The sequence below is a fragment of the Zea mays genome, chromosome 10 (assembly GCF_902167145.1).
Source record: "Zea mays cultivar B73 chromosome 10, Zm-B73-REFERENCE-NAM-5.0, whole genome shotgun sequence".
Lineage (NCBI taxonomy): Eukaryota > Viridiplantae > Streptophyta > Magnoliopsida > Poales > Poaceae > Zea > Zea mays.
This window is the reverse complement of record NC_050105.1, coordinates 97,191,235-97,218,730: the sequence shown is the minus strand read 5'-3', so window position 1 is coordinate 97,218,730 and position 27,496 is coordinate 97,191,235. Positions and strand designations below refer to the sequence as shown.

The 27,496-nt window shown below is 45.1% G+C and overlaps 1 protein-coding gene and 1 long non-coding RNA gene across 8 annotated transcripts; one reads left to right on the top strand and one right to left on the bottom strand.

Annotated features, from left to right (window-relative positions):
* The first annotated feature begins 5,002 nt into the window (after window positions 1–5,002).
* Window positions 5,003–27,232, top strand: LOC103641439 (zinc finger CCCH domain-containing protein 24). Of its 7 annotated transcripts, none has more exons than XR_004853201.1 (16): window positions 5,038–5,574; window positions 15,191–15,283; window positions 15,366–15,647; window positions 15,746–15,818; window positions 22,584–22,716; window positions 22,786–22,939; window positions 23,053–23,136; window positions 23,451–23,573; window positions 24,301–24,462; window positions 24,543–24,677; window positions 24,813–24,908; window positions 25,080–25,532; window positions 25,746–25,824; window positions 26,075–26,114; window positions 26,236–26,298; window positions 26,586–27,223. XR_004853201.1 is itself a non-coding variant. In XM_008664784.3 (15 exons), exons 1-15 carry the CDS (start codon window positions 5,119–5,121, stop codon window positions 26,604–26,606), a joined length of 2,388 nt encoding a protein of 795 aa, XP_008663006.1. In that variant the 5' UTR covers window positions 5,038–5,118; the 3' UTR covers window positions 26,607–27,232. The 7 variants fall into 7 exon arrangements, 5 of the variants coding, with proteins under 5 accessions (XP_008663009.1, XP_008663006.1, XP_008663005.1 ...); XR_560315.4 differs by having other exon boundaries at window positions 26,255–26,298; window positions 26,586–27,083; XM_008664784.3 differs by lacking the exon at window positions 26,075–26,114 and having other exon boundaries at window positions 26,255–26,298; window positions 26,586–27,232.
* LOC103641436 (uncharacterized) lies at window positions 7,057–7,542 on the bottom strand. Its single transcript, XR_004853202.1, has 3 exons — window positions 7,450–7,542; window positions 7,236–7,354; window positions 7,057–7,152 (listed from the first exon to the last, which is right to left on the bottom strand). It is a non-coding gene; the product is annotated as an uncharacterized lncRNA (long non-coding RNA).
* Window positions 27,233–27,496: the final 264 nt, after the last annotated feature.

Sequence of the window (27,496 nt, the reverse complement as noted above, 5' to 3'; positions counted from 1 at the left end):
ATCTGGCAGGGTATCACTATGTAGCCTTTACAAAGATTCACTAGAGGCCATAGTCGCCCGTTAGGTTTCTCCAGTTTGATAAACACGGTACCTCTCCCCACAGTAAGGGTGACTAACAAAAGAAACACGAAAAGAACCTCAGCACTCAGCCTTGGCAGCACAAGTACTGTGCCCGGACCCCATTAACGGCACGACAGCGAAGCCGACTACACCTCAAGTTCCTCTAATTAATCGACTAAGGGTGTCCCATACCACCCTCATGGTTTTACTGTTTTCCCGGATGGTCATCCAACGAACAAGTCCTTACGAAGAGGTACTCGGGAAACAGTCCGAGTCCCCTATAGCATCACAAGTTCATCATCATATGCAGAATAACATCATCGTATCATAAATATTCTCATCATGTTCATTGATTAAAGTAAAGCAATAACATGCTACTAATCATAGTGGCCAATTCCCAAAGGATAACCAAGGATAGGAAAATAGAACACTAGCCAATCATTAGGTTGATCATAGTATGTGGGGTAATGAATTATAAAATAAGTAGGACATAATGGGTCAGAGAACACTTGCCTTCACCAGGTTGCTGCGCAGGGAAGTCTCCTGCAATGCACTCGGGGACCACAGAATGCTTGTTGTCTACGCAAAGCAATCATTCATTCAACACACTTGGGAATAACAAAAGAACAATACACCAAACATATGCAACCGAGTGAACACAAGTTCAATATAAATGTAAAGACACATAGGTGCATTCTAGGTCTTATGGTAGATCACTATGCCTAATGGTCTATTGTTCTCTAACTAAGTCTACCTCAACAAATTACTTACTTAAATAAACTTATTCCAGGGATGGGATCATACATTAAATGGGATTAAGTCTACAAAGTTAGGCATTTGGATATTCATTAGGGTTTTACCCTTATTTTATTTCCAATGAAATTCCCATAGCCTTATTCTAACCTAGAGAGTAATCACAAAATTGAGACATGGAAATAGTGGATGGATGTAATTTAAACAGATAAAGAATAACATTATGAACATTTTGCAATTTGAACCACCCAATTTGAAGTTCATATGCAAAAGTTATGAAATTTACAAGTTTTGGAATTCAAAACCCTAAATCAGACAGCTTTTATTAATTAAATCGAAACTCAGGGTTCTTTCTACAAGAAACTAGGGCTCGACTGTAAAGGCTAAGGACGACAGGTTCTAATTCTAGGGAACCGAGGGTTTCTTTGACAAAACAACCAATCGAAGGGGTATCGGGCTTCCTCGGTCGTTGGATCTCGGATCAACGACCGAGATTAGAAATGGCGAGTGAACGCGTGGGCACGTGGGGCGTGGACGTCTAACGCGCGGGGCCCACGGGCCAGTGGCTCGTGCGGGGCGGTGGACGTGTAGCGGGGCGCCAGGGTGCGGGTTGGCTGACAGGAGGGGCCACGACATGGCTGGACCCGCTGGTCAGCGGCACCGGACATGCGCAGGCGCGAACGCGCGCTGGTGGATGGGGCCCGCCGGTCAGTGACCCATAGAGGGGGAAAATGAGGTTGGCATGGGGGAGACTGCCAGTGGGCCCCGAGTGTCGGGGTCCACATCTTCCCCGGCCGCGAACAGAGTCCTTTCCGTTGGCCGTGGCCAACGATGACGCAGGGAGGAGAGGGCATCGGGCGTCGGCGGTTGGCCGGAGGGGCACAACACGACGATGTAATACCACAGTCGGCCCTCACCGGTGAACGCGCAAAGGCAGAGAAGAAACAGGGAGAGAGAAGAAGGAAGATGGCCGACGATCCTTACCTCGGGCGGAGCTCGATCGAGGTGAGGCTCGGCCAGCGCTGGCGGGCTTCGGGCACGAACGCAACGGAGACTCGAGGCGAGGCGGTGATGGGATTCCGACGTGGTGTGGTCGCGGGGCCCAGCGTGGCGAGAGGTCGCGGCGGAGCTCCGGCTCGGCGCAGGTTGTTCTCCAGGCGGTGCTCAGGCACGGGCGGGCGAGAGTGGGCGAGCTAGGCGCGGTCTGTGAGTGGAGGTGGCCGAGCAGGGGAGCGAGGGGGGTTTGAATAGAGGCCGAGCGCATGGGCGGTTGCTTAGGGACGCGCTTCATGGACGTGTCCACGATGGCGCGCGCAGAGGAGGCGGCTACGGAGTAGTGGGCGAAGCTGACGAGCGGGACCCGCTGATCGGTGACCGCGGGTGCGAAGGGCAGGTGAGGGCGCGCGGCTGGGGCTGGCAAGCAGGGCCCACAGACTGAGGGAGTACGGACGCACGCGGGCAATGCGGTGGCGCTGACAGGGTGGGCCCACCGAGAAGAGAGAGAAAGGGGGAAGTGGGTGCGCGACTAGGGTGGACCAACTGGGTCGAAAGGCCGAGGTGGAGAGGGTCCTGTGCTGATTTGGTTTTTTATTTTATTCCGAATTATCTTTTCCTTTTCTTTTTATTTTCTCTTTTGGATTCAAATTCAAACATGCCACAAATTCAAATTGGAATAATTCAAGCATATGCATCAAACAAAAATTAGAGTTTAGGGTCAGCATGATGCAACATATCATACTACCCTAGATTTTGATCTACTAGAGTAATAATACATTTCCAATTAAATAATCTAAACCCTACTCAAAGGAAGAGAAAATAAATATATAGAGAGTAGAAAAGAGATAACACCTGAATTTAGTAGATATTATAGAAGAAATTTTATACCCCAAATTTAGAGTGTTACAATCTGTCTGTGTTAACTTTTTGTGCGAGGGATTCCTATATCGCCCCTCATGCCTAATTCTGTAGCGGGTTCTCTCGTGCTAGTGAAACTTTGGAAAGGCCTCGTAGTGCTACCCTGTCTTGCCTCCTCGGTAGAGGTGTATGAGATCCGTACAACCCGTGGCAGATGGGTATCACGACTTGTGGGTAAATATGCGCAACCTCTACAGAGTGTAAACCTAGTATATCAGCCGTGCTCACTGTCATGAGTGGCTCGATCCATCACATGAGTAATTTATGGAATTAAACTTAATTTGTCATATGCATTGCATTGTGAGATTTATTATCAATTGTGATATCTTATTTAATTAGGATGGTATATACTTATACTTAGTAATTGCTAATAAAATTTTGACCAGCTTATTAAAAGCAATGCTGAGCCTTAACCATTTTTCCTTGGTAAGCCTTACACTTCACATGAGCCCCACCGTAAGTGAGCTCATGCACATTGTTCCCCACAACTTGTTGAGCGATGAACGTATGTGAGCTCACTCTTGTTAAGCTCACACCAGGTCAAGAACAGTTACCGCTGGAGGAGCATGAAGGATACTACGATGAGTTCGGAGAGATCTAGACCATCGTCTCCGAGTCAACTATAGTTGCGAAAGATCATTGCCATCATATGATGTAATTATTTAACTATTTTGTATAGAACCCGTATATGTAATAAATATGTGACATTGATTTCTGTACATGAGTCATCATATGCGTGATACTTGATCATAACACGCATTTGAAATGCGCCCCGGTTTGCCCTTAAATATGGGTGTGACACACGTCCTCTCAGCTGCCCACACCTAACTGGATGTTGTCGAAGGCGTAGTTCTGTGAAGTCGTCTCCTTCACGGAGTCGTGCCCTCGCGCACATGTGAGTTACAGAAACGGGTGAGTGGGCCTCACTCGCCAGCTCCGTTTTCCCCGTCCGAAGCGAACTCATCTTCGAGTTCGTTGCTGATCCGACGATTGAGCAAGCTCCGCACCGCCCAAACGTGCCCCCCTCACACCTATATAAGCCACTGCAAACCCTTAGATCTATCCAAGACTTAGAAGCCTTTGTTATCGAGTTCTAGCAAACCGTTGCTGCTAGAATCACGAAGCCAAGCGTCGTCGCAGCGAAGACAAGCAACCACCGTCGTGTGGTCCTCAGTGAGTAGCGTAGGAGCTTCATGAAAGGGAAATGGGATTTAAGCCAATAGTTTTGGTGCTTGATGACCATCACAACCTTATAGACTAACTAGTTTGATAAGTGAATGAACGCAGGTCCATAAGAATGAAATTGGAGAATTGAATATGAACAATAGCTCAAACCAAGGCTAGAAGGGGAATAATTTGGAAAAGATGAACTATAAGTAGTTCATGAGTTTGGATAAGTTCTAAATACCCTTAGAAATGCTTTTGAGCACCTTAAAGGGATTGAAAAGATTAGACTTTAGAAAGGTGCATTGGAACTAAGTTAGAGCCAAAATTGGAATCTAAGACAGAGAATTCAAAAAGATGAACTATGACCTATACTAGTTGGACAAACTGCCCAAAAAGGATTTAAGTGTGCTGCTCTGTGGTGCACCAGACCGAGTTCGATGTGCGCCAAACCGGTTACATAGAGAGGGTTTATTTCAGGCTTTTGTGTGGGATGGTGCACCTGATCACTTATGCAAAGAGGCTATTTTTCAGAGTTAAGGACTTCGGCGCACCGGACTTGGTCCGATGAGCGTCAGACTTGTCAGAGTTCAACGACCAACTTTAGAATTCAATGGATAGCTGACGTGGAAGCACACGTGGCAGGGTCCGGTGCCACTGACAAGACAACTTTTCTATCAGAATGGTCACTGATCTCACAAGCGTGGCAGAGGTTCGACGGTGCACCATTGGTTGTCGCGTGGGGGGAGGGGGCGGTACAGACACATGGGGGGAGGGGTCGTGAGAGAGGGAGATGAATGGGGATTGATCCAAATAATATTGTCTATTGAATTTGAGTGGGTAAAGGATATGAGTTATCTAGCGATCTGAATCGTTGGTTTTGATGAGATTATCCAACGATCTAAACCTCTGGGTGTAATTTTTTGGTGGATTTAGTGAAAGTTATGGGTATGAGGGTGATTTGGTTGAGTGAGTTTTGCTAAATTTAAACTGATAGATTATATAGTGGCACGATGTAGTACAACCGTCGAAACTGTAGTAGATAAGAGAAAATAGATGAGGGAGACAACATATGGATCAGAATAGAGAAGGCCGTTTTCCAGATGAGAAAGCGAACAACTAACGGGCCACTTGCAAAAAAAGGCCCAAGACGAGAATTCCTTTCGTTGCGCGTTGCAAGTGCAAGTGCAACCCGCCGATCCGCGCACACAGCCGACCGCCGCCGCCATGGAGGACGTCCTGACACCGCCGCCGCAGCCGGAACTCGTCGGAGAGAAGCGTAAGAGGGATGAGACTTCGCTGGATGCGTCCATTGAAGACGCTCCAGCCGCCCCCGCCTCCACCGGCGGCGCCGAGGATGCGGCCGGCAGCGACGTCGCCCGGCACCCGATGTGGAAGACGAGCCTGTGCTCCTACTTTCGCCGTCGCGGCGCCGGCGCCGAAGAGTGCAGCCACGGGGAGTCCTGCCGTTACGCGCACACCGAGGAGGAGCTCCGCCCGCGTCCCGACGGCACCTGGGACCCCACCTCTGACCGCGCCAAGAAGCTGCGCAAGGTCGCCGCGGAGGCCCAGGAGGAGGCCGAGGAGGAGGTCACGGTGGATGAGCAGTCACTTGAAAAGTGCCTCGTCGGGCTCCCCATGGGGTGGACGGCTGATAGGCTCAAGCCCTTCCTCCAGGACCAGGCAAGTAGTACTAGTGCTGAATTCCTTCTTGTTCTTGGTTTTATTGGACAGTGTCTCGTACTGTTGAATCTAGTACTATGCATTGCCCGTAGGTATCAGCAACTAGAACTATATTTAATGCCAGAGCTCGAGAAGTTTGCTTAATCCATTGAAGCCTGAACCAATACTGATTCGATCCAGCAGGGGCGTCTAAGCGATCATGGTGTATGAGTGTTTTAGGCAGCTTAAGTGTAATTCGTATAGGTACATGTTGTTAAATATCAACACCAACACATTTGGAGTCTCATGCAGTCAATTTCTCCCTTATCCTTTAAAAAAGGAATAAGGATATGCATTCGTGAATCCTGTTAGTTTATGCTGAATTACCAACCTAATTGTTGAGAAATTTGGAATTATGCTATTATGAGAAGTGGGTTTCGCCGGATTGCCATCAAATATAGGGGTTTCGTCGAGGTGCCCGCTAAAATGCCATTTCGCTATTTAAGAAAAAGAAAAACCAATTTAATTTAGTTAAAGCAAGCAAGCTGATAGATTTACCATTCTTCTCTCCTCACCAGCGTGATGCTGCTCATATTTTTGATGTGCCCGCTCGGCTGCTCCTCTTTGCAAAGTTTTGCTAGGCGCTAGGCGGAATCTAGGCGATGACCCTTAGCCTAGGGACTAGTCCAGCCTAGGCTAGCCTAGGCGATGCTAGGCGTTTTTCTAGGCGTTTTGCTAATTTTTATAATATATACATTTATAGATAAAAAATAGGGAAGGACCAGTAGACATACCTTAGGTCCTTTGTCCTTGCAGATCTGCTGATTACTGAATCCTCAAGCACTGCTGCAATAGAAGTGGACAACACTTTTAATGCAATTGGGCATCAATACAAGTGATAAAAAAATAGGAAATAGCAAGTTAGGTACTTATCTGAGGTCTGACCCTTCTTTCATCCATTAAGTACTGATCAACAACATAGGATAGCCTTTTGAAATCACAAACATGAAGGGACAGCAGGCAGCAACACATATAAAATGCATAGCAGACTAGCAGTAAGCAGTAGCAATATACATCACATGATTCACTTCTCACAAGTCACAACACAAAACACAAGCACACAGCAGGAGTTCTAAGTTCACAAGTTAAAGATACATGGATGCATAATAAAAGCTAAAACATGACACGAAGCTGTCTCACACTTAGGGTTCATCCATCTCATACTCATCCTCATCTTCATCAAACTCTTCTTCTTCGGACTCAAAACTCTTCTTCATTGAGCTCTCTCACCCTTGCACTTCTACGCAGCTCTAGTTGTTCTTCTGCTCCCACTGCATCTCCAAGCACAGACCAAGGTATCCCTGTACCTTCCATGACTTCTTCCTCATCTTCCTCATCTCTAAAGGAAACTAATGCACAATCATCTCCATTCTCTTGGAGGAAACCTTGAGCTTCAGTTGTATCACTAGACAAGAGAACATCAGTAATTTTCTTGGACTTGATCTTTGCTCTCTTATTAATCAGCCTGTTGTTGAATTGAATGTAGACCAACTTGTTGAGGCGGTCTGTAGTAAGCCTATTTCTCTTCTTAGTGTGCACCTATAAATTAAAAATAAGAGCCCTTTTAGTTCTGCAATTTTATTGTAATGCTGCTGTAATTTTGATAAAAGATAGGTACTAACCCCATCAAACCCACTCCAATTTCTTTCACAACCAGAAGAACTTGCTGTTAAAGATAGGATCTTGGTAGTCATCTTATGTAGAGCTGGTGTTTCAGTTCCATAAAGCCGCCACCATGATGCTGAAATAAAAACCTCTCTATTAGTTAGTAGGTACAACAGATTGCTTGTTACAATGCTGAAATAAAAAACCTCTCTATCAGCAAACAACTGTTACCTGGATTATAATCAAAGTTTTCAAAAGTACTTGCAAGCTTCTTGCTAAATGGGCCTTCTCTATTTTGAAACTTCTGGAGTTCGATGTTGGCTGCTTGTTCTTGCATTTCGTCGTCATGATAATAAAAAGTCTCCACACAACTGATAAAACCTTCTGTTATTTTGGGAACATCAAAGATTGATGGGTCAGCATAACTGTAGTGTGGATTCAACAATTAAGCTGTCAAATGCAATGGAGAATCAAGTCTTCCAGCCATCTTCTTCTCAATAACAACAACACCATCCTTGAAACGGTTCTCAACATTGCCAAGGGCCTCTTTGACCTGTCTCTTTGCCTTCAATAGTTCTCCATATACAAAGCCCATGGATGGCTTCACATCTCCAACCAAACGGAGAACTTTGAACAATGGCGCAAAACAGCCAATGTCAACTTCACATCCTTCCAAAAGCTTGGATTCAATATAGTTGCTGTGGCATTTTTCCCTTCTTTGATTTCACATCCTTCAGTGAGTCCCACCTACTATGAACCACCATCTTTCGTAGCTGGTCCTTCTTTTCTTGTATGCTATCCAAAGTTAGATAGTTTGAAGCAAACCTAGTCACTCCTGGCCTTACTATCTCTTTCCCCTCAGTGAAGTATCTCATGCAAGAGGTCCAAAACTTAGTGACAGGGAACGAGGAACGATGGCGCGATCCGCGTTCTGGGAACTTCGTCCCGAAACGAGGAATGGGAACGATCGGGAACACTCCAATAAACGCTCGCGGAACGTTGTATACCAAAGATAGGAACACTTACCTTGAGGAAGCCGCGCCGCCGCGCTGCCGTCGTCCGGCCGCCGCGCTGGGGCGCGCTGGGATGATGCGCCGTCCGGCCGCTGGACGTTGTGTCGCGCTGGGAAGAGGATAGCCGCGTGGAAGAGGAAGGGAAGAGGAAGGGGAAGATGAAGAGGAAGGGAAGAGGAATCGACTGATCGTTCGCGCAGTGGGGAAGAGGAATCGCGCGCCGCGTCGTTGCAGTGGCCGCCCGTGGAAGAGGAATCACACACCGCGTCGTTGCAGTGGCCGCCCGTGGAAGAGGAATCGAGCGCCGCGTCGTTGCAGTGGCCGTCCGTGGAAGAGGAATCGCGCTGCCGCGTTGCAGTGGGGAAGAGGAATGGACTGGCCACCCTCCACCGCGTAGGAAGCCGAGGGGTTAGGAGAAGAGGAAGGGATAGAGGCGTAGGGTCGCAGGGAGCCGCGTAGGAAGGGAAAGGGATAACCGCGTAGGGTTGCAGGGAGCCGCGTACTGGTTGGTCCGCTGGTATTTAAATATACCTCAATCTCAATCCACCGATGCACAACGCCACAACACAACTCAAACCTCAACACAGACATGGTTTTCGGTTCTTCAAGCAAAAGAAAGCGTGCGGATGAAAAAGAAGATGATGATGTGCAAGTCGTCCAAGAGGTGCCTGTAGATATCCAAGATGGTGGTGCAGACGCAAACAACAGTGACGAAGATGGGGCTGCGGCTACTGGTATGAGACATCCACTTCTAGATGAAATTAATATTATTGGTGTTCCTAGTGGAAAAAATGTTGGTGGAACAAAGGAGTGGCAGTTTAAACATTGCAAGAAATTGTACAAAGGTAGTTTAACTAGAGTTCGTGTTCATTTGCTTGGTCCATTACCTGGTAAAAAAGCACAAATTGCACGTTGTATGTCATTGCAAAACGATCCCAACAAGAGCAAAGCTTTGCGGGAAAAGGTGAAAGAAGCTGATAGTAAAGGATTTCATATGAGATAACATCAGGGACGTCCACTCTGAATCCGTTGGCAAAATCGTTTGGAGTAGCCCAAAGGGAATCTGTCGATATGGAAATTACCAAATTTTTATGTGCCAACGGTATTCCATTCAATGTGTTGAGGAGCCCTCAATTTTCACAAATGATAATGGCAATACAAAATGGTCCAAAAGATTATAAAGGTCCGTCGAGTGAAAAGGCAAGGACAACTCTCCTAGATGCATGCAAGAGAAGTGTGGAGACCGACTTAGCACCACTTAAAAGTACATGGTAAGTTCTTAATTTTATTGCCTTTTCATTGTATGATTTTTTCCCAAAAACTCACTTTTAATCATGCATTAGGTTGACACAAGGTGTTTTGGTTGTGTCCGATGTATGGACGAATATAAAAAACAAGCCCCTAATCAATGTGATTGCGTCAAACAGTTGAGGTTCATGTTTCTTATATGCAGAAGATTTCTCTGGAGTTGAAAAAACTGGTGAAGCTATTGCACAATATCTCTTGAAGGCTATTGATGAAATTGGACCAGGAAATGTCCTTCAAGTGGTAACGGACAATGCTGCTAATTGCAAAGCAGCTGGAAAGGAAATTGAAAAAGTAAGTCACATATTTTGTCCTTCAAGTGTTTTTTTATCTTGGATTTTCCCTAATCATATTTTGTTTGATTACGTGTACAGGTGCATAAGCACATTTTTTGGGCCCCATGCGTTGTTCACACGCTAAACCTTATATTCAAGGATTTTGCTGTGAAATTTCCATGGATGCTTAACACATATAAGACTGGAAAAGCAATTGTCAAGTTTTTTTAGAATCATTGCCATTGTTTGGCAATGTTTAGAACCAACTCTCGTTTGGACCTACTTAAGGTGAAAAAAACTCGGTTTGCTTCACATTACATTTTGCTTCAAAGACTCATAACATGTAGAGAAGCACTTGCCACCACAATAGTCACAAGGCAGTGGAAAGATTGGGTAAATACTTGCACTAATGATGTGAAGCACCAAGCAAGGGTCATTGTCCTAATAATAAATGATGACAACTTTTGGATGGAGGCTGAAAATATAATTGCTGTCACAGAGCCAATATACTCCGTATTAAGGTTTAGTGATGGAGAAGGTCCAAAGATGGGAGAAATCTACGAGAGAATGGATTGCATGGTTGGTGAAATAAAAGATATAATGACAAAAGATGATAACCTGCATAAAGATGATTTTGTTGAGGTTGAAAGTATCGTTATGCGCCGTTGGGAGAAGATGAATCTTCCCCTTCATTGCTTAGCATATGCCTTATGCCCCAAATTTTATCATCAACAATACCTCAACACCCCAGCTCCTGGTGGCACCATAAGGCAAGCTCCTAATACAGATAAGGAGGTTATGACCAATGTGCTTGAAGCTTTTAGTAAAATTGCAGATTCTCCAAGGGAACAACAAATTTTGAGGGAGCAATTTAATGCTTTTATTATGAAGAAGGGAATGTTTGCGCTGCCACCCGTTCAATTGGATGCATTTACCATGGAGCCGATTGAATGGTGGGTAAGTTATGGTTCTGAGACTCCGGATTTAGCTGAGGTTGCAAAAAAGTTTTATCTCAACCCATCAGCAGTTCATCGACCGAGAGAATTTGGAGCACATTCAACCATATCCATAACACCAAGCGCAATAGGATGAACACTACTGCAGATAAATTAGTCTTCATCCACTCCAATTTGCGACTTCTGTCAAGATCAACAGATGACTACAACATGGCGCACATGCTAAATGGGACATCGATCTAGAAGACTCTTCTATCTAGGCTTTGCAAGAAAGTGATTATCGTTACCGTTATATATATATTAATAAATAAGCTAAGACACTATGAACTTATCATTATCGGGATCCCATCATTATCAGTTATATATACATATATTATATATTATGTACGTGTCATTGCTTGTTTCAATTACGCATCGTTCCCTGTTTCATTACAATCGTTCCCTAACTGCGTTCCTAAATCGTTGGGAACACGTTCCACGCATCGAATGAACGTGGATCAGCTGTATACCCCTCTACGTTCCATGTTGCTTTAACAGACGTACCGCGTTCCTCGTTCCCAACGTTCCGGGAACCTTGTGACTAAGGTCCAAAAGGTCCAACTGAGGCATGTGTTGCCAATGTAAGCAACGAGACTCTTACTCTCATCGAGAGAATGACACTATGGGTTGGGACGATTTTCTGTTTATTTTCTCAAACACTACATAGTGCCATACCCGTCTAAGGGTTGGGATACATATTTATAGCCCAAGGGGCTGCAACATATGCTTCATAGAGATGCGAACAGTGTTATTAAAACTACGTTTAAACGATGTTTAAACTACGTTTAAACGTCAAAACTCTAATTAGAGGTTGAAACCACGTTTTAGCGTTTTAGCGTTCTAAACTGTAAAACGCAGTGTTTTATGCATTTTAGACCATTAGCTACTTTTGGGCCCAGTCTATTAGTTACTTTTGGGGTTCAATCCAGCTCATGGGTGAAGTTTTGGTAAGCCACTAACATCTCTGTTTTGGTATTTAACTTCATATTATTGTCTGAAATTATGATGTATTGGTGTTTTTCCTATGTTGTTTAAAACTACGTTTAAACAAAGTTTAAACGTTTAAAAGTCAAAATTTCACCCACGAGCGTTCCAACGTTTTATCGTTTTAATAACCTTGGATGCGAATATGCTGTCCTACAAACAGAGCTGCCGGCGCTATTGTCACGCAGAGCCTCGAGCTCTGCCGCCGCCGCACGGGCAGCATCCGCCGCCTCCGCTGCTTCTACTTCCGCTCTCGCTGCTGCCAGTTCCGCAGCCGCTAGTCGTGCTGCCCTCGCCGCTGTCGCTGCAGCCGTCGCTGCCGCTCGCTCGCGTTCTTGTGCCGCGGCAACCTCGGCCTCCTGCTGGCGCCGCGCACTCGAAGTGATCGAGCGTAGTGACATGGTGTGCTAGCGAGGGGTCGCTGCGTATGGAAGAGGCTCTCTCAGATGAAAGGCTGCTCGTCCGAGCAGGAGATGAAGGAACAGTTGGAGCTCTTGCTGCCGACTGAGTATATGGAGAGGCGCGGGAAGGAGATGAGCAAGAGATGTTTAGGCTGCAAGACAACCTGCCTCTGATACCAATTGTAAGCATCATGACTCTTACTCTCATCGAGAGGATGGCACTATGGGTTGGGGCGATTCTCTGTTTATTTTCTCAAACACTACACAATGCTATACCTGTTTAAGGGTTGTGATACATATTTATAGCCCATGGGGCTGCAACATATGCTTCCTAGAGATGCGAATATGGTGTCCTACAAACTGCACTACCTGTCCTACAAACTGCACTAACCACTAGGTGCTGTTGTACTCTAGTCAAAAGAAAACTGCAGCAAGCTGCTGTCCTCCAAATGCTAGAAAAGCGGAAAAGGAGATGCCTGCAGCATGCTGTCCTTGCAGTCAAAAGACTGACATGCTGCTGCTGCTGCTGTCCCACATTGTCCTTGCAGTCAAAGAGATTGAGATGTTGCTGTCCCTGCACTCAAAAACCGCCAAGGACTGCTACTGTCCTTCCCACAGACCACGAGACTTATTCTAACAGCCAATTCCTTGGAGCATCAAGTTAATTGTGTGAGTTGCACAAGAGGTCCAAAAGATATGTGGTCTCTTCACATGCAGTAGCTTCTTTGCTCCCATGTTGTTAGAAGCATTGTCAGTCACAACTTGCACCACATCATTTGGACCAATGCCTTCGATTGCTTTGTCCACTAGTTCAAAGATCACTTCACTTGTGTGTGATACATCTGACATCTCTTTTGAGGAAATAAAACTGGTTCCATCAGCACAATTAGCGCACACATTCATTATGCTTCTCCTCTTATCTGACCAAACTTTGGTCATAATAGAGCACCCATTCTTCATCTTCTCGGCTTCACGTTCTTGCAGCAAACTCTTGGTTCTTGCATATTCTTCTTCCAACAATCTCCCTCGCAGGTCAAACATAGTTGGAGGTTCAATTCTAGGCCCAAATTATCCAATTGCTTCACACATTTGCTTGAACTCATCGTTGTCACATGCATTGAATGATATTGCTGTCAATGTTACAAAAAAAGGAAATTAGTGTTCAGTTCAGTACTACAACAAGGAAATCTGATGAAATTGAAATCTGTAATTAAAAAACAGCAAGGAAATTACCATGGTCAAAGGCCCATCTTGCAATATATTTATGCACCTCATGTAATCTTTCTTTCCAAAGTTCCTTGTTCAGCCTCTGTTGAGTCAAAGATTCAGATTTGGTTGCTGTAGGATCAATAGCTTTTGTCCATTTGTCCATGGGGCCTAATTTGTGAGGCTCTAAGCTTCCAACACAAGTCACTTCCTCTGACCCTCCAACCCTAGACACATGAACTTCCTCTCTAAGTTCTAGCTCACGAACAGTCTTCTCCTCCCTTTTCCTTTTTGCTTCATCTAGTGCTTTCTTGCACTTTTCTTGAGCCTCCAGCAACTTCTCTTTGGTGGTCTTCATGCACTGGCATTTCTTCACATTCTTTCCTTTCTGGGCGATATGTTGCTTCAACTGATAAACCCCTCCACACTTTTGCTTGTCACACAGTATGCACTTTACCTTGTCCTTGTTGTTTAGATCAACAAGAGCCCCATACTCCCATCCCACATCATCTGAATTCCTTCTAAGGACACTAACTCCCTCTGGTGCACTTGCAGTTTCAGATTGACCCTCTGTTATCTGAGTTCAAGCCATCAATCAACAAATTACAAACTGAATATGTGAATAACTGATATATAGAAAAGAAAGGAAACAGAGGAGAGGAGAGGTGAGGAGAGAAGCAGGGGAGGAGGACATACGGACCTTGGGGCTTGGCCGCTTGGACTGAGGAAGGAGAAGCAGGGGAGGAGCTGTCGTCGGCGGGAGGAGCTACACTTGCAGCACAAGCAGTCACCGACAGGAGGAGCTGTAGCCGCGTCGCCGGCGTGCGGCTTATTCTCTCCAGCGCCCTTATCCTCTCCCGCGCGCGCCATGCGGCTTATTCCCGCGCGCGCTCTTTCTCGTGCGCGCCGCGCGGCTTATTCTCTCCGTTTGCGCTCTTTCCCTCGACGCCATTATTCGCGCGTGCGCACCCGCGGCGCCTGGCTCGCCTCCGCACCGCCTGGGGCACCTGGGCGCCGCGGAATCGCCGCAAGCCGCCGCCTAGGCGCCTAGAGCGATAGGGGCCTGACTACCCCCCTAGTCCAGGCGGGAGGACATAGCCTAGCGCCTAGGCGGGTCGTAGGCGTTGACTTTCAAAACCCTGCCTCTTCGATTGTTGATCGTTTGGTGCTCCAGCTTCTCTGTGAGACGGTGGCTCGGCGCTCACTGCCGCGCCGGCCTCCAGGCGCAGAGCCGCCACCGCCGACCTTAGTGGCTGCTGCAAGCCTGCAAGCACGATGACGCCCTTGGCTGCCCCGGCCCCAGACCACCCAGCCCAGATCACTGTGGGGTGACCGCGTTCTAGTGTAGGAGTGGAAAGCTAGCAGGACGCCATGGAAGCGACGATGCTTCTCCTCCTCGCCATCCTTCTCGCGGGGCATCAAGGCAGCATCTTGCATGGCCTCTGACCTTGCTGGTGAAGGCGGGTTCAGTGTGGACTTCATTCACCACGACTCTGCCAGGTCGCGACTCCACCCGTCATGCTCGACGAAGCACAACCTCGTGAGCTGCAAATCCTGGTGAGAAGGAGAGGAGGAATGGAGAAAAGGAGGTCAAATCTACCAGCTCGCCTGTTTTAAATCGGTTTTCCTTTTTATTAAATAGCTAAATGGCATTTCAGCGTGTGTGTCTCAGTTGATAATGTCATCTGAACGAAACCCTTATATTTAATGGCAATTCGGCGAAACCCACTTTTCATAATGGCATAATTCCAAATTTCTCCCTAATTGTTACATGTCAAATGATGGCGCTGCAGGGAATCTCATATGCAATAGCAAAGAAAAAGAAGGGAATGACAGTTGGTTTTGTGACTTTTCAGAGTGTTGAACAACTAACAAATGCTGTTCAGGTATTTGTCCCTCTCTACATACTGTCTATTTGCTTGGGTGTCTAGGCAAGGAACATTGAGTTTTACCTCTTGAATTGGTTAGATCCTTAAGAAGAACCCTTCTGGTGGAAAGGAAATAAAGATAGTAGATGCCAATCGTAGGTCTCATCAAAAAGCACATGATGGAGCACTTGTATCCAATACTGGAACCACAACAGAAAATGGTAGCAGTCCTACTACACCTGCAGAGGAAACATCTGTGCTTGAATCGGTGTCATCAAGTAAAAAAGGTGCCCGTGATGCAGTTACTCCCCTTGCCAATATGACTTACATTGATCAGCTAGAACACAAAAATCAATCTATGGCACAGATACTGAAGAAACTTGTAAGGCCAATTTCACGTCCTTGTACTGTTCTAAACACTGATAAACTATGGTTCTGCAGAAATTGCTAATCTCTCTTTTACTGTCTAATCTAATGCAGACTCGCAATGCTAGGAAAGCTTGCCCACCTGCCATTCCCCATCCTGATTGGGTTTTTAAATCAAAGGAAATCGGTAACCTTCCAACCTTATTGTGTTATAATTTCACATGGTATTTTAGTAATTGTGATAAGCTCTTGAATGACCGTCAATGGGCTGATCCAGCATCCATCATTATCATATAATTTATGTTCTTTTTTGTGTTTCAAAAAGTTTTCTTTACTAGTACTTTTTACCACCGCTCGTCGAATGCAATTACACATGGCTTGTTTTAGCTCTAGCCAAATGCTAGCTCTGCCTCTTATGATCCCCATGCAGATTTTTTTAGACAACTACATATGGAATTATGGATGAAGATAATTGTATGACATGTTTTATGTTGGATTTTTATTTGGCAGAATGATAGAAATGTAACACATGAAGGGCGGGCCTGGTGCAGTGGTAGAGCCTACCGTCTGTAACCGGAAGGTCCCGGGTTCGAGCCCCAGCCTCTGCATATTATGCGGGTAAGGCTTGGCGCTTAAAGATACCCTTCCCCAGACCCCGCACAGTGCGGGAAGCCTACGACACTGGGTACACCCTTATAGAAATGTAACACATATTTTGATATAAGCCATGTGGGATTGTGAGTGAACTGAAACAATCTTTATCCACAGAGGAGTTAAATATAGTGCTAAGGGGCATGCATGCTAATCCTTACTTTATTACTGATAAGTGATAATCGAATCTCTAGTCAAAACAGAAGTTTTAATCAGCAAATGCAAATAGTTATGCCATATGTGTATGTGCTGGTAGCATTGTTCCAAAGGCAATAGGCAACAAGGCGATCCACGGTGAGCTGGGTATGCCCTAACTAGACACACAAGGTGAGCTGCACCTGCTTGGACGCCTAGGTGACACCTTTGAAACAGAGGCCAATGGAACAACTTCTTGTTCAATGTTTTTTGTTATATAGTTTTTACTACCCTACGATGATTATAGCACATATTAATGTTGAAGACCTTTCCTGTCAGGGCCTAAGGAGGTCCATGGAGGGGCTGCGACAGCAGCCATGGGCCCTCCAAGGCGGATTAGATAATGATAGTCAGAGATAAGATTAGAAGATTAGTTAAGATTATCTAGGAGATTAGTTGAGATTATCTAGGAAGGTTATCAGCTAACAGTCGCTGCCCAAGCCGTGGCGCGGCCTCGTCGACGTCATCACCAGCTACCTCTACTACCGGAACCCCTACACCAACGCCACACAGTACGAGCGGCCCACGGCTGCGCCTCTGCCTCTCGTGGGTCCTTGGGTTCCTGACCAGGCGTACTTCGACGATCTGTTTGCAAAGCTCAATGCAATCAACATGGCACTCTCCAGCAGCACGCCAGCACCAGCGGCCTGGCCGTCGTCGCCCGCTCCGGCACCTACATCTTCGTGAAGCGGTGAAGCCTACCAGTTGCGTTGCGCCCTCAGGGCCGTCTTCATCACCAGTTGCATGGCTGACGACGCTAGGGGCAACCATACCAGGACCAGCGTACCAGCCCCTGGCACCGACCCTCGCTGCTGCTACCATGTCGACGACTGCAGCACCCCCTCCTTCCCCATCTACGATGACAGCGATGACCCTCTGGGGTGGTTCAACAGCTGCGAGCAGTTCTTCCGGAGCCAGCGCACTCTGGAGTCCGACAAGGCCTGACTGGCATCGTATCACCTCACCGGCCATGCACATACGTGGTTCTGGCGGCTGGAACGCGACGAGCGTGAGGTCACGTGGCCACAGTTCAAGATCATGTGCCAGCAGCGCTTTGGTTCCCTCGCAGCAATAGCGACTTCTTCTGCCACGTTTGTCGTGCCCTCATCGCCGACACCGCCCCCGTCATCAGGGGCAGCCATCACCGCTACCCTTGAACCCAAGAGCGATGTCCAGGAGAGGGTGCTTGCTCCACGACAGACAACGACGACCGTCCACCTGCAGGCTGCAGCACGCGGTTTCCTAGCGCGTTGGCGGGTGAAGCAGATGATGGGGGTGGTCCATTGTGGGGGAGTCGTAGATGCACCAGCGCCCGAGCAATGTAGTGGTTGTTCACCTCCGCGTACAAGAGGCTGCAAGACATGGCGCCCCTCTGCAACGCTCTGTCCAGCGCTGGCCCTCATCTGCGGCGACCGGGCAACTACCACGACAATTCTCCATCGTACAAGGGGGTCTGCTGGCCTCGCCACCATCTGCTCCAGCCACACCACCCTTTGCGCACTTGTGGCCACAGGACCATGAGGGGCTGCACTGCACAAGATTCACTTGATGCAAGCAACACCAACGTTGGCCTCCACGGGCCCGCCTCCAAAGGCTGCTGTGTCTTTACCTCCGTGGTTCCAGCTCGCGCCCTTCTTTTCGCTGTGCAACGTTTCCTTGGGACATAGGATCAGTGTTCTTAAGGCGTCGCCTAGGCGTCCAGGCGCCCGGGCAAAACTGGTCGCCTTGCTCGCCATACCCGCCTAGGCGCCGCCTAGGCGCTAAGGCGGTTTTCTGGTCCACTTGCTCGCCTAGGCGCCTTAAGAACACTGCATAGGATGATGCTTGCAGTTGCAGTATATCTAGATTCTAGAATAATTAAAAGATGAGTCGAGATGTAAAAGATTCATTTTTCGGTGATAGGTTAGGTCATTAAAGGTCGTTTGTTGGATGGTACAGCTCGAGGACAAGCTGCTTGTCCAGGGGGGTGTAGTGTCAGGGCATAAGGAGGCCCACGGAGGGCTTGCGACAGCAGCCATAGGCCCTCCAAGGGGGATTAGATAAGGATAGTTAGAGATAAGATTAAAAGATTAGTTGAGATTATCTAGGAAGGTTATCAGTTAGTAGTTGTTGAGAGTTTTAAGGAGATAAGGATCTCTAGCTAGATAGGGGCGGCCAACTGGCTTATTTATGTAATCAATGGATGAGAAATAAAGCTGGCAAGAATTAGAAGGGAGAAACCCTCCTCTTGCTCGGCCGTGGGCAGAGGCCCCCGGCCGACGTTCCTGCCCATCGATACCCCTCTCCAATCCCTCACCGATCTAGCGACCATAACACTTCCACATCACCGCTTCTATTTTTGAGTCTTCCATGACCCTATTATAAGAGAAGAATAACCCTTCCATGTTTCAATGATTCATATCAATTTCAGACAAGCCGTTAAAATCTTTAGGCAAAGACATATAAGCATTTGGTGCTGACTGTCGAGTGTAAAATGTCAGGGCCTAAGGAGGCCCACGAAGGGGCTACGGCAGCAGCAACCATGGGCCCTCCAAGGGGGATTAGATAAGGATAGTTAGAGATAAGATTAGAAGATTAGTTGAGATTATTTAGGAGATTAGTTGAGATTATCTAGAAATGTTATCAGTTAGTAGTTTGTTGAGAGTTTTAAGGAGATAAGGATCTTTAGCTAGATAGGGGCGGTCAGCCGGCCTATTTATGTAACCAATGGATGAGAATTAAAGCAGGCAAGAATTAGAAGGGAGAAACCCTCCTCTTGCTCGGCCGTGGGCAGAGGCCCCCGACCGACATTCCTGCCCATCGATACCTCTCCAATCCCTCACCGATCTAGCGACCATAACATCTGGTATCAGATAGCTTGGGTTTCGATCTGATCCCATGGCTTCTGCTGCCAATTTCACGGTGTCATCCTGGCAACCGGCGCCCCCATCTCCATGGACTGCGCCGCATGTCACCTTCGTCACGCCGTCCTGGCAACCGACGTCCCCATCTCCATGGGCTGCGCCGCTTGCAACCTTCGTCACGCCATCCTGGCAACCGACGTCCCTATCTCCATGGGTAGCATCGCCTGCCAATTTTGTCACATCATCTTCATTGACAACGTCTCCGTCCCCATGGGCGACGCCACTAGGGGCAGCCACGGCTCAGCAATCACCAGCTCCATCGATGGGGAACTTGTGGACCAACATAAGGGTTGATCTCGCAAAGATGCAAGACACGCTCCAGAAGGTTGAGCAAGGGCTGCTGCAAATCAAGGCAGTAGTGCAACATGAGCAACACCAGCTGGCGCTGTCTGCACGGCTCCAGACGCCGACGGCTGTGGGCATACAAGCTGCTGCTTGTGGCTTCCTTGCACGACGGAGAGTGCGGGAGATGCGCCGGCAGATGCTCGAGGCAGCCTTGGTGACGGTTGACCTCGGCACACGGGGGCGCGACCTCGCCCTGTCGGACGGCCATCAGCAGCGGCACCGGGCCGCTATCTCCAAGTGTGAGCATGGTACGTGTCCGACGGGCGACGAACTTCAACTCTACAGCAACGGCAGTAGGGAAGGCACTTCCCTCGTCATCGACAAGGGCGCACTATTTAGCACCACCACATTACGCTACCGGCCGCCACGAGGGCGCCTCCGCTGGTTATTGTTGCGACCTACTCCAGGTGCTCGTCCATGTGCTCCCCTTTCGTCTAGATGGTAGGGGTGAAAACGGGTAGGGTATCCGAAACGGGTACCGGATACAAATACTAATTCGGGACCATTTTTCGGATACGGATACGGGTATTTTTATATTCGGGACGGATACGGGTAATATCCGGATAGTACAGCTTCAGATTCGGGTCGGATACGGAACGAGTACTACCCGGTAAATACCCGGATATTCGGATCGGATACGGGTACCCGGAATTCGGGTACCCGTTTTTTCTTTTTCTGCATAATAATATAGTTATAAAATCATAACTTTTACATATGAAATCGGATGAAGATAAAGTTTATATGAAAATTGTAGAGCTCGAAGAGATCTATAACTTTGTAGTACAACACATTTTTGTTTAAACATATCTTTAGGCCAAAATCATTGAAATAATGTCTAAATTTATATCAAAATAATAGACTTTAACATTTTCATGTGGGGACTTAAGATTATCTCCATGTGGGAACTTAGAATTATTTTTTTATAAACTATTTAGTAATATTGGTAACTTATTCGCAATTTCCGGTCGACACTACAATATTTTTATGAATTTAATTGTATTTTAATGATTTTGTACAACAAGAAATTAATAATACACCAAATAGCCTAAAAAATCATGAATTTTTACGGGGACACAACATATATCCACATATAGTTCTCAAAAAACATTTGGATTATAAAATCCACAAGATGTTGGTGTTTCTTCCATTCCACTCCCACTTATTGCGTGAGTTACACGAGAAATCATTTTATGTATCGACGTTTCAACATAATTAATATTTTATTTATCATTTTCATGTGGCGACTTGAGGTTTTATTTGAATAGAATGTTTATTTGTTTTGGTAAGTTTTTTGCAATTTTGGGTCAAAACTAGTGTATTTATGAATTTTAATTATATTTGATGATTTTATGTAGAAAGAAATTAATAATGTACAAATAGCCTCAGAAATCTATGAAATTATACGAAGGTACAACATATGGCCACATATAGTCATAAAAAATAATGGGACCATAAAATCCATAGGATGTCAACGTTTTTTCTATTTTATTTCCACTTATTGCGTGAGTTACACGTGAAATCACTTTAAGTATCCAAGTTTCAACATAATCAATACTTCACTTTACCATTTTTATGTGGGAACTTGAGATTATCTTTTATTAAATGTTTATTAGTATTAATTTACTTGCAATTTCGTGGTCGAACAAGAATATTTTATGATAACCAATTAATGCATTATCCGACAAGTATCCGATATCCGATCAAATAATATCCATATCCGTCACTTATCCGCCCGGATAAATATCCGGTCCCTGTATCCGTATCCGTCCCGTTTCTAACTATCCGTATCCGATCCCGAATCCGTTTTAAATACATTAGGGTAGGATACAGGATGAGCTACTATCCATCCGTATCCGCCCGTTTTCACCCCTACTAGATGGCGTCCATGGGATCCAGGTGGCTGCACACGTGCAAGTCCAATGCGCGGAGGGTGTCCGCCTTATCTTATGGGGTAAAAAAATCCAGATTCGGAATAATAAGATAAGCCGAGATGTAAAAGGCTTGTCTTCTAGGTGTCTGGTTTTGGGTCAAGTAGACTCGGTCTTTGAGCACCCGTCATGCTGCAGCTCGAGGACGAGCTGCTTGTCCAGGAGGAGTGTAGTGTCAGGGCCTAAGGAGGCCCACGAAGGGGCTACGACAGCAGCAACCATGGGCCCTCCAAGGGGGATTATATAAGGATAGTTAGAGATAAGATTAGAAGATTAGTTGAGATTATTTAGGAGATTAGTTGAGATTATCTAGAAAGGTTATCGGTTAGTAGTTTGTTGAGAGTTTTAAGGAGATAAGGATCTTTAGCTAGATAGGGGCGGTCAGCCGGCCTATTTATGTAATCAATGGATGATAATTAAAGCAGGCAAGAATTAGAAGGGAGAAACCCTCCTCTTGCTCGGCCGTGGGCAGAGGCCCCCGGCCGACATTCCTGCCCATCGATACCTCTCCAATCCCTCACCGATCTAGCGACCATAACAAAAATGTGTCAGATTCGGACATGCCTTTTCTTTTGATTAAAAGTGAACATAAGTAGTATGCGATCCAACTCTTTACAAACACAGACAAATTCTAATATGTTTCACTTACAAACGCATACAAATTCTAATATGTTTCACTTACCTAAAACATATATAAATCTGTTTTCGCCCAGTGTCTGAGACCCTTTGCAATTTATCTCAAATATTTGTAACATGCTCGTCTCATTATTCTGACTTCTGAACATTGGGGGTCTGAAAATTTTGCTTTTTCAGCTTAACTGGATGCACCTTATTATGGCCTTTGCAAGGGCCTTTTGTGCTTTGCCTCTTGGTAATGCCCTTCTGGACTTTACTCCTTTAAGCTAAGTAATGGTCTGTTCAATCACCCAGGTGGTCTTCCTTGCAAGTTTGAAGGCATTTTGGAGTCCCCAGTTGTTAATGGATACCGTAACAAGTGTGAGTTCTCTGTAGGATATTCCTTAGAGGGCAAAAAGACAGTAGGATTTATGCTCGGAAATTTCAGGTTGATTTCTCTCTCATTTTTTCACTGCTCTTAATTCCATTAATAATGACTGGTACAACGTAATTCTAGGGAAGGTGTGACTGCTGTTGAGGAACCTGTGAATTGTCCAAATGTCTCAGAAATTTCCTGCAAATACGCTCAGATGTTCCAAGATTTTCTTCAACCATCAAGTTTCCCTTTGTGGAGCAGGATTGACAACTCTGGGTTTTGGCGCCAACTCACAGTATGCTCTATAACTTCTCAATCCACAGCTAGATGCTTTTATTTTATGTTTATATGGGGATCTATAACTAAGACAACTATAGAATTAACTTCTTTACACTGGGATTGTTTTAGGTCCGTGAAGGAAGATGTCCAGCTGAAGCTGTTGTTTCACAGAATGCAGAATCACAAATATCAGAAGTCATGCTTATTGTGCAGGTTGTTTAGAGTAAAACCTCACTTGTCGTGTCCAACCATAATTAGGGTGTTTGGTTTGAGGAATGAGTTAGTCCATTATCTACTCACTTTTTTATTTGGTTTGTGAATTGAAATAGGATGATCCATCGTCACCTCATTCCTCACAAGCCAATAACTAATACTAGTATGAGGAATGGAGTCATTCCATCAAATTTGAGGAATGATCTCATGATGCAACACCTCATCTGGTATGGCTGATTCCTCAAACCAAACATCCTAAAACATTCCTACTGGTTGGCCGTTGACACCCTATCAAACTTTGCCTGTAATTTCAGGTGTGTTCAACAGGTGTTGATGAAGCTCTTATGAAAGAAGAGTTTGACAAGCTGTCTGCTATCCTGATACAAGGAGCAGCAACATGCTCACCTCCCTTGCCACTGACAACTATTGTAGTGCAAGTAAGTGTTCCCAGCTTTTTCAGAACTATGATTTCTGGCTGTTCTTATTAACTTCATTTACTTTTCATTTTTCCTTGTAAATCATATTCTGTGCTGTCCAGTAAAAGCTATAGCCCTTAGATGTTAATGACTTACTTTGTCATGGTTGTCAGTAATTTTGTTTAACATTTTTCTTTGAGCACTTAAGAGAGCTTGTAGCTTTGAACTGAACTTTTGTATTTATATATTACTCTCTAATTTGTATATCATGCTTAACACTGGGTTCATTATTCATTTGTTCTTTAGTGGTTGTTTGGATCATGTTGATTTAGAAATAACATTTTTGGAAAATATAGGCTTCATATGGTTTTCAGGAAAACTGATTTTAAGTTACAATTCTTTTGGATAAGTTTACAGATCATTCTATTTAGATTATTTGTTCAACCTTTGAGAAAATTTAGATTGGAAACTGATTCATGAAAAAAAGTTGATATGTCAGAAAACCCATACTATGTGTTAGCTTTTTTTTTTAATATCTTGATCTTTATCTTTGCTAACCGAACCAAATTTGTTGTCGTTAAGGTTAAGCTCTGAAAATTGTGGTAAACTTGAGATCAAACAACCCCGTAGTGATGTTACTTTCAGTTTATGTTGAAAACTTGCCTGTCTGTGCTGTACTTGAAATAATTAAAGAATAGTAAAACTTGAGATCATACAACCCAGTAATGAAACCAACTTGTGCATGCAGGATCATAAAGGGATATCAAATGCTGCACCTACTGATTGCCCACTGATCCCACTATTGGTACCAAAGGGAGATCAGTTGGATGGCACAACAGAAGATAAAATAAGAATCCATGATCACATAAGCAACTTAAAGTTCTCTCTATCACCAACAGCTTTTTTCCAGGTCAGTAGCTGAAACAGCAAGTTATTGCTAATTTCCTTTGCTGTTACAAATGAATGTTTTGATGACACACAATTGCACAGGTTAATACTCTTGCTGCGGAAAGGTTGTACACCCTTGCTGGTGATTGGGCTAATCTCAATTCAGACACATTACTTTTTGATGTGTGTTGTGGGACTGGAACTATTGGCCTGACCTTAGCACAGCATGTTGGAATGGTGATTTCTTTTACAAAATTTATTATCTACTGTAACCCACAACTACAGCTTGAGACATTGTTAACTTATTTACATTCTTGTTGGGAGTCTATATTTGGAAGAATTTTTCTCAAATCTATTTACTAATTTTGCCAGGTTGTTGGGATTGAAATGAATGAATCGGCAGTTTCAAATGCTTGCAGAAATGCCCTTGTCAATGGCATAAAAAATTGTCGTTTTGTCTGTGGTAAGGTAAGGCTCATATTCACTACATGAAACTGATGCCACATTGCCTCATTCTTAACTACCATGTTGTCTTCCTCTAGGAACTACCATAATGTCATCCTGTTCAGTTCCATTTTCTTCCTGATCTATCTGCATAATGAAATAATCTCATTTACTCTATGTGTTGGGATTAAACAGGCTGAAGATGTGATGGGGCCCCTTCTCACAGAATATCTTGGTTCACCACAGCAGCAGGCTGCAGCTTCTAAAAGTAATTCTGAAATCGATGATGCAAGCAAAAATGAGGATACAATTGGCTGTGCAAGTTATGATGGTGAAAATATAGATAGCTCAAAGCAGAGAAATGACAATGCTGAAGGTCAGCAGCCTATGGGTGCGTCAGTTGATCATCCTACCTGTGCAAGCGAGGTGGATGAAAACAATGTGGCTTCTGGTGAACAGAATTGTGGGGAAGCATCATTGGTTAATGATAAACCCATTGAGACAGCATCAGATAATAGTTTGGAGCAAGGCAAGGCATGCAAGGATGGTTCTTCCAGTCCAAACAACAATGTCCTTGCTGCTAATGCATGCCAGTTTAAGAATGTCGTTGCTATTGTAGACTCTCCACGTGTTGGCCTTCGCCCTACTGTAAGTAAATCTCAGCCTACTGCTGAATGATTGTAGTTAATTCCTGAAACAGTCTTCTTGTTGTCACTTTCCTGCTGTTATAGTGTAAGGAGCTATTGTTTGCCCCCCTCTATTTAATCAAAGAGCTGGTTATCTTAGGGTGCGTTTGGTTGTATTGTAATGACAGAACGGGATGGGATAAGACAATTTCTCAAACAAGGTTGTTTGTTTCAGGTCAGGGGTTGGGACAGGATTATTCAAGTGTTGTCCACAGTTGTCCCTCAAAATTGGAGGGACGAGAGAGAACACCAGAGTATGTCCCTGTCCTGCCTGTTCTCAGTTGTCCCGCAACCAAATGCATCCTTAGTTCATCCCTCTATATACTTTGTCCCTGTTCCTTGATTATCATTTGAATATTGAACCTTCTTATTTGTCAAACATCTACATGTTTTTAGGCTTGTAGCTAAAACCCATTAGCGAACCAAAACACTTGGGGTTAGCATAATGTTTTTTTACTGGATTTACTTGCACTATGTTATAGTGTATATTCTGCTTCTTACTAGGCCTGGTGCAGTGATGGGAGCTATCTCACTAAGTCACCAGGTTACAGTTCGGTTCAGTTTATCTTTTTTTTTATAAACCCTACTCATGTAGGAGCCTCTAGTAGTAGGGTCTGTTCTTCATTCTTACTAAAATGGTAACCTTCGTGGTCGATCATCCTCAGATTCAAAGTATCTTTATAGGTGATCAAGGCATTGAGGACGCATCCACGTATTCGACGTCTAGTGTACGTATTTCACATATTTGTGTTGTACCATACTGTCTTAGCTTGACAGGCACTGATAGATTTTCTTACTTCCCTTTAAGATAAAGTTTACTAGGCGCATATGCAGTGAAGTGTTTGCTGCTGCGCTATTGAATTGTGATCGAGGTAGTGATGTCAGGTGGTTCTGTTCTGAAGACCAGGGGCAGTTTCTAGCCTAGAGTTTGAACAAACATACAACAGTGTTATGGATTAGTCAGTTACAGTTGTGAAGCTCGCTCACTGCTTGTTTTTCTTTTCTTGTATCACAGGTACGTTTCCTGCAACCCTGACAGTCTAGTCGCCAACGCGATCGAGCTTTGCACACCAACATCCGAGAAACAAGAGAAGAACAAGGGCAACCGAGGGTGGCGGTCTATGAGCAGCGCGGGGCTTGCTCGGCAGAGGACGAAGTCGATGCCCAACTCTGAGCCTTTTATCCCCAAGAGGGCAATGGCTGTCGATCTGTTCCCTCACACGCCGCATTGCGAGATGGTTATGCTCTTTGAGAGATGAAGGAAGTGTGTGTCTACCAATGCCTCAGATTCTTGACCTGTGTCGAGGACCCTATCAGTTTTTCCTCATCACCTTGGCCCATCCATATGTTGTAACTTAGTGACATCTATTCGATTGAGAGGCCAGGACAGTTGGTGGTGGGATTTGCCTTCTTTTGATATAGGATCGGCTACTCTTAATCACCTGTACGTATTTATTGTTTTTGTTAAATGGATGTAATAGTAGGATTAATTTCAGCTTTTATATCGATGGTCCAACCTGGAGTGGCATCCTAGTCAGGGAAGAGAACCGTACATGAGTACTAGAGCTAGTGTTGGCCCAGCTCCAACCGTGACAGCAGTATTGCAGCACTCTGATATTTTTTGTTTCGATGTTTTAAGAGTGGATTTGGTTCCTTTTTTTTTTAAAAAAAATTGATCTGACAGGATTTGGAAGAGATAACGACATGTTCCTAATTGTTGCAACATGAGCATGATGCTATCACATTTTGACAAGGAGTACAATACTAGACCCTTGTTCATTGGTTACTTGCTAGTACTAAAGATGAATTGTCGGCCATGCAGCTAAAAAAGGGGTTAAACCAAAAGCTGAATGATTTGTGAGACAAGGTATTGCTTGGTGAGGTGTGCATGGAGAGATTTATTGCTGCATACGAACATTTGCACCT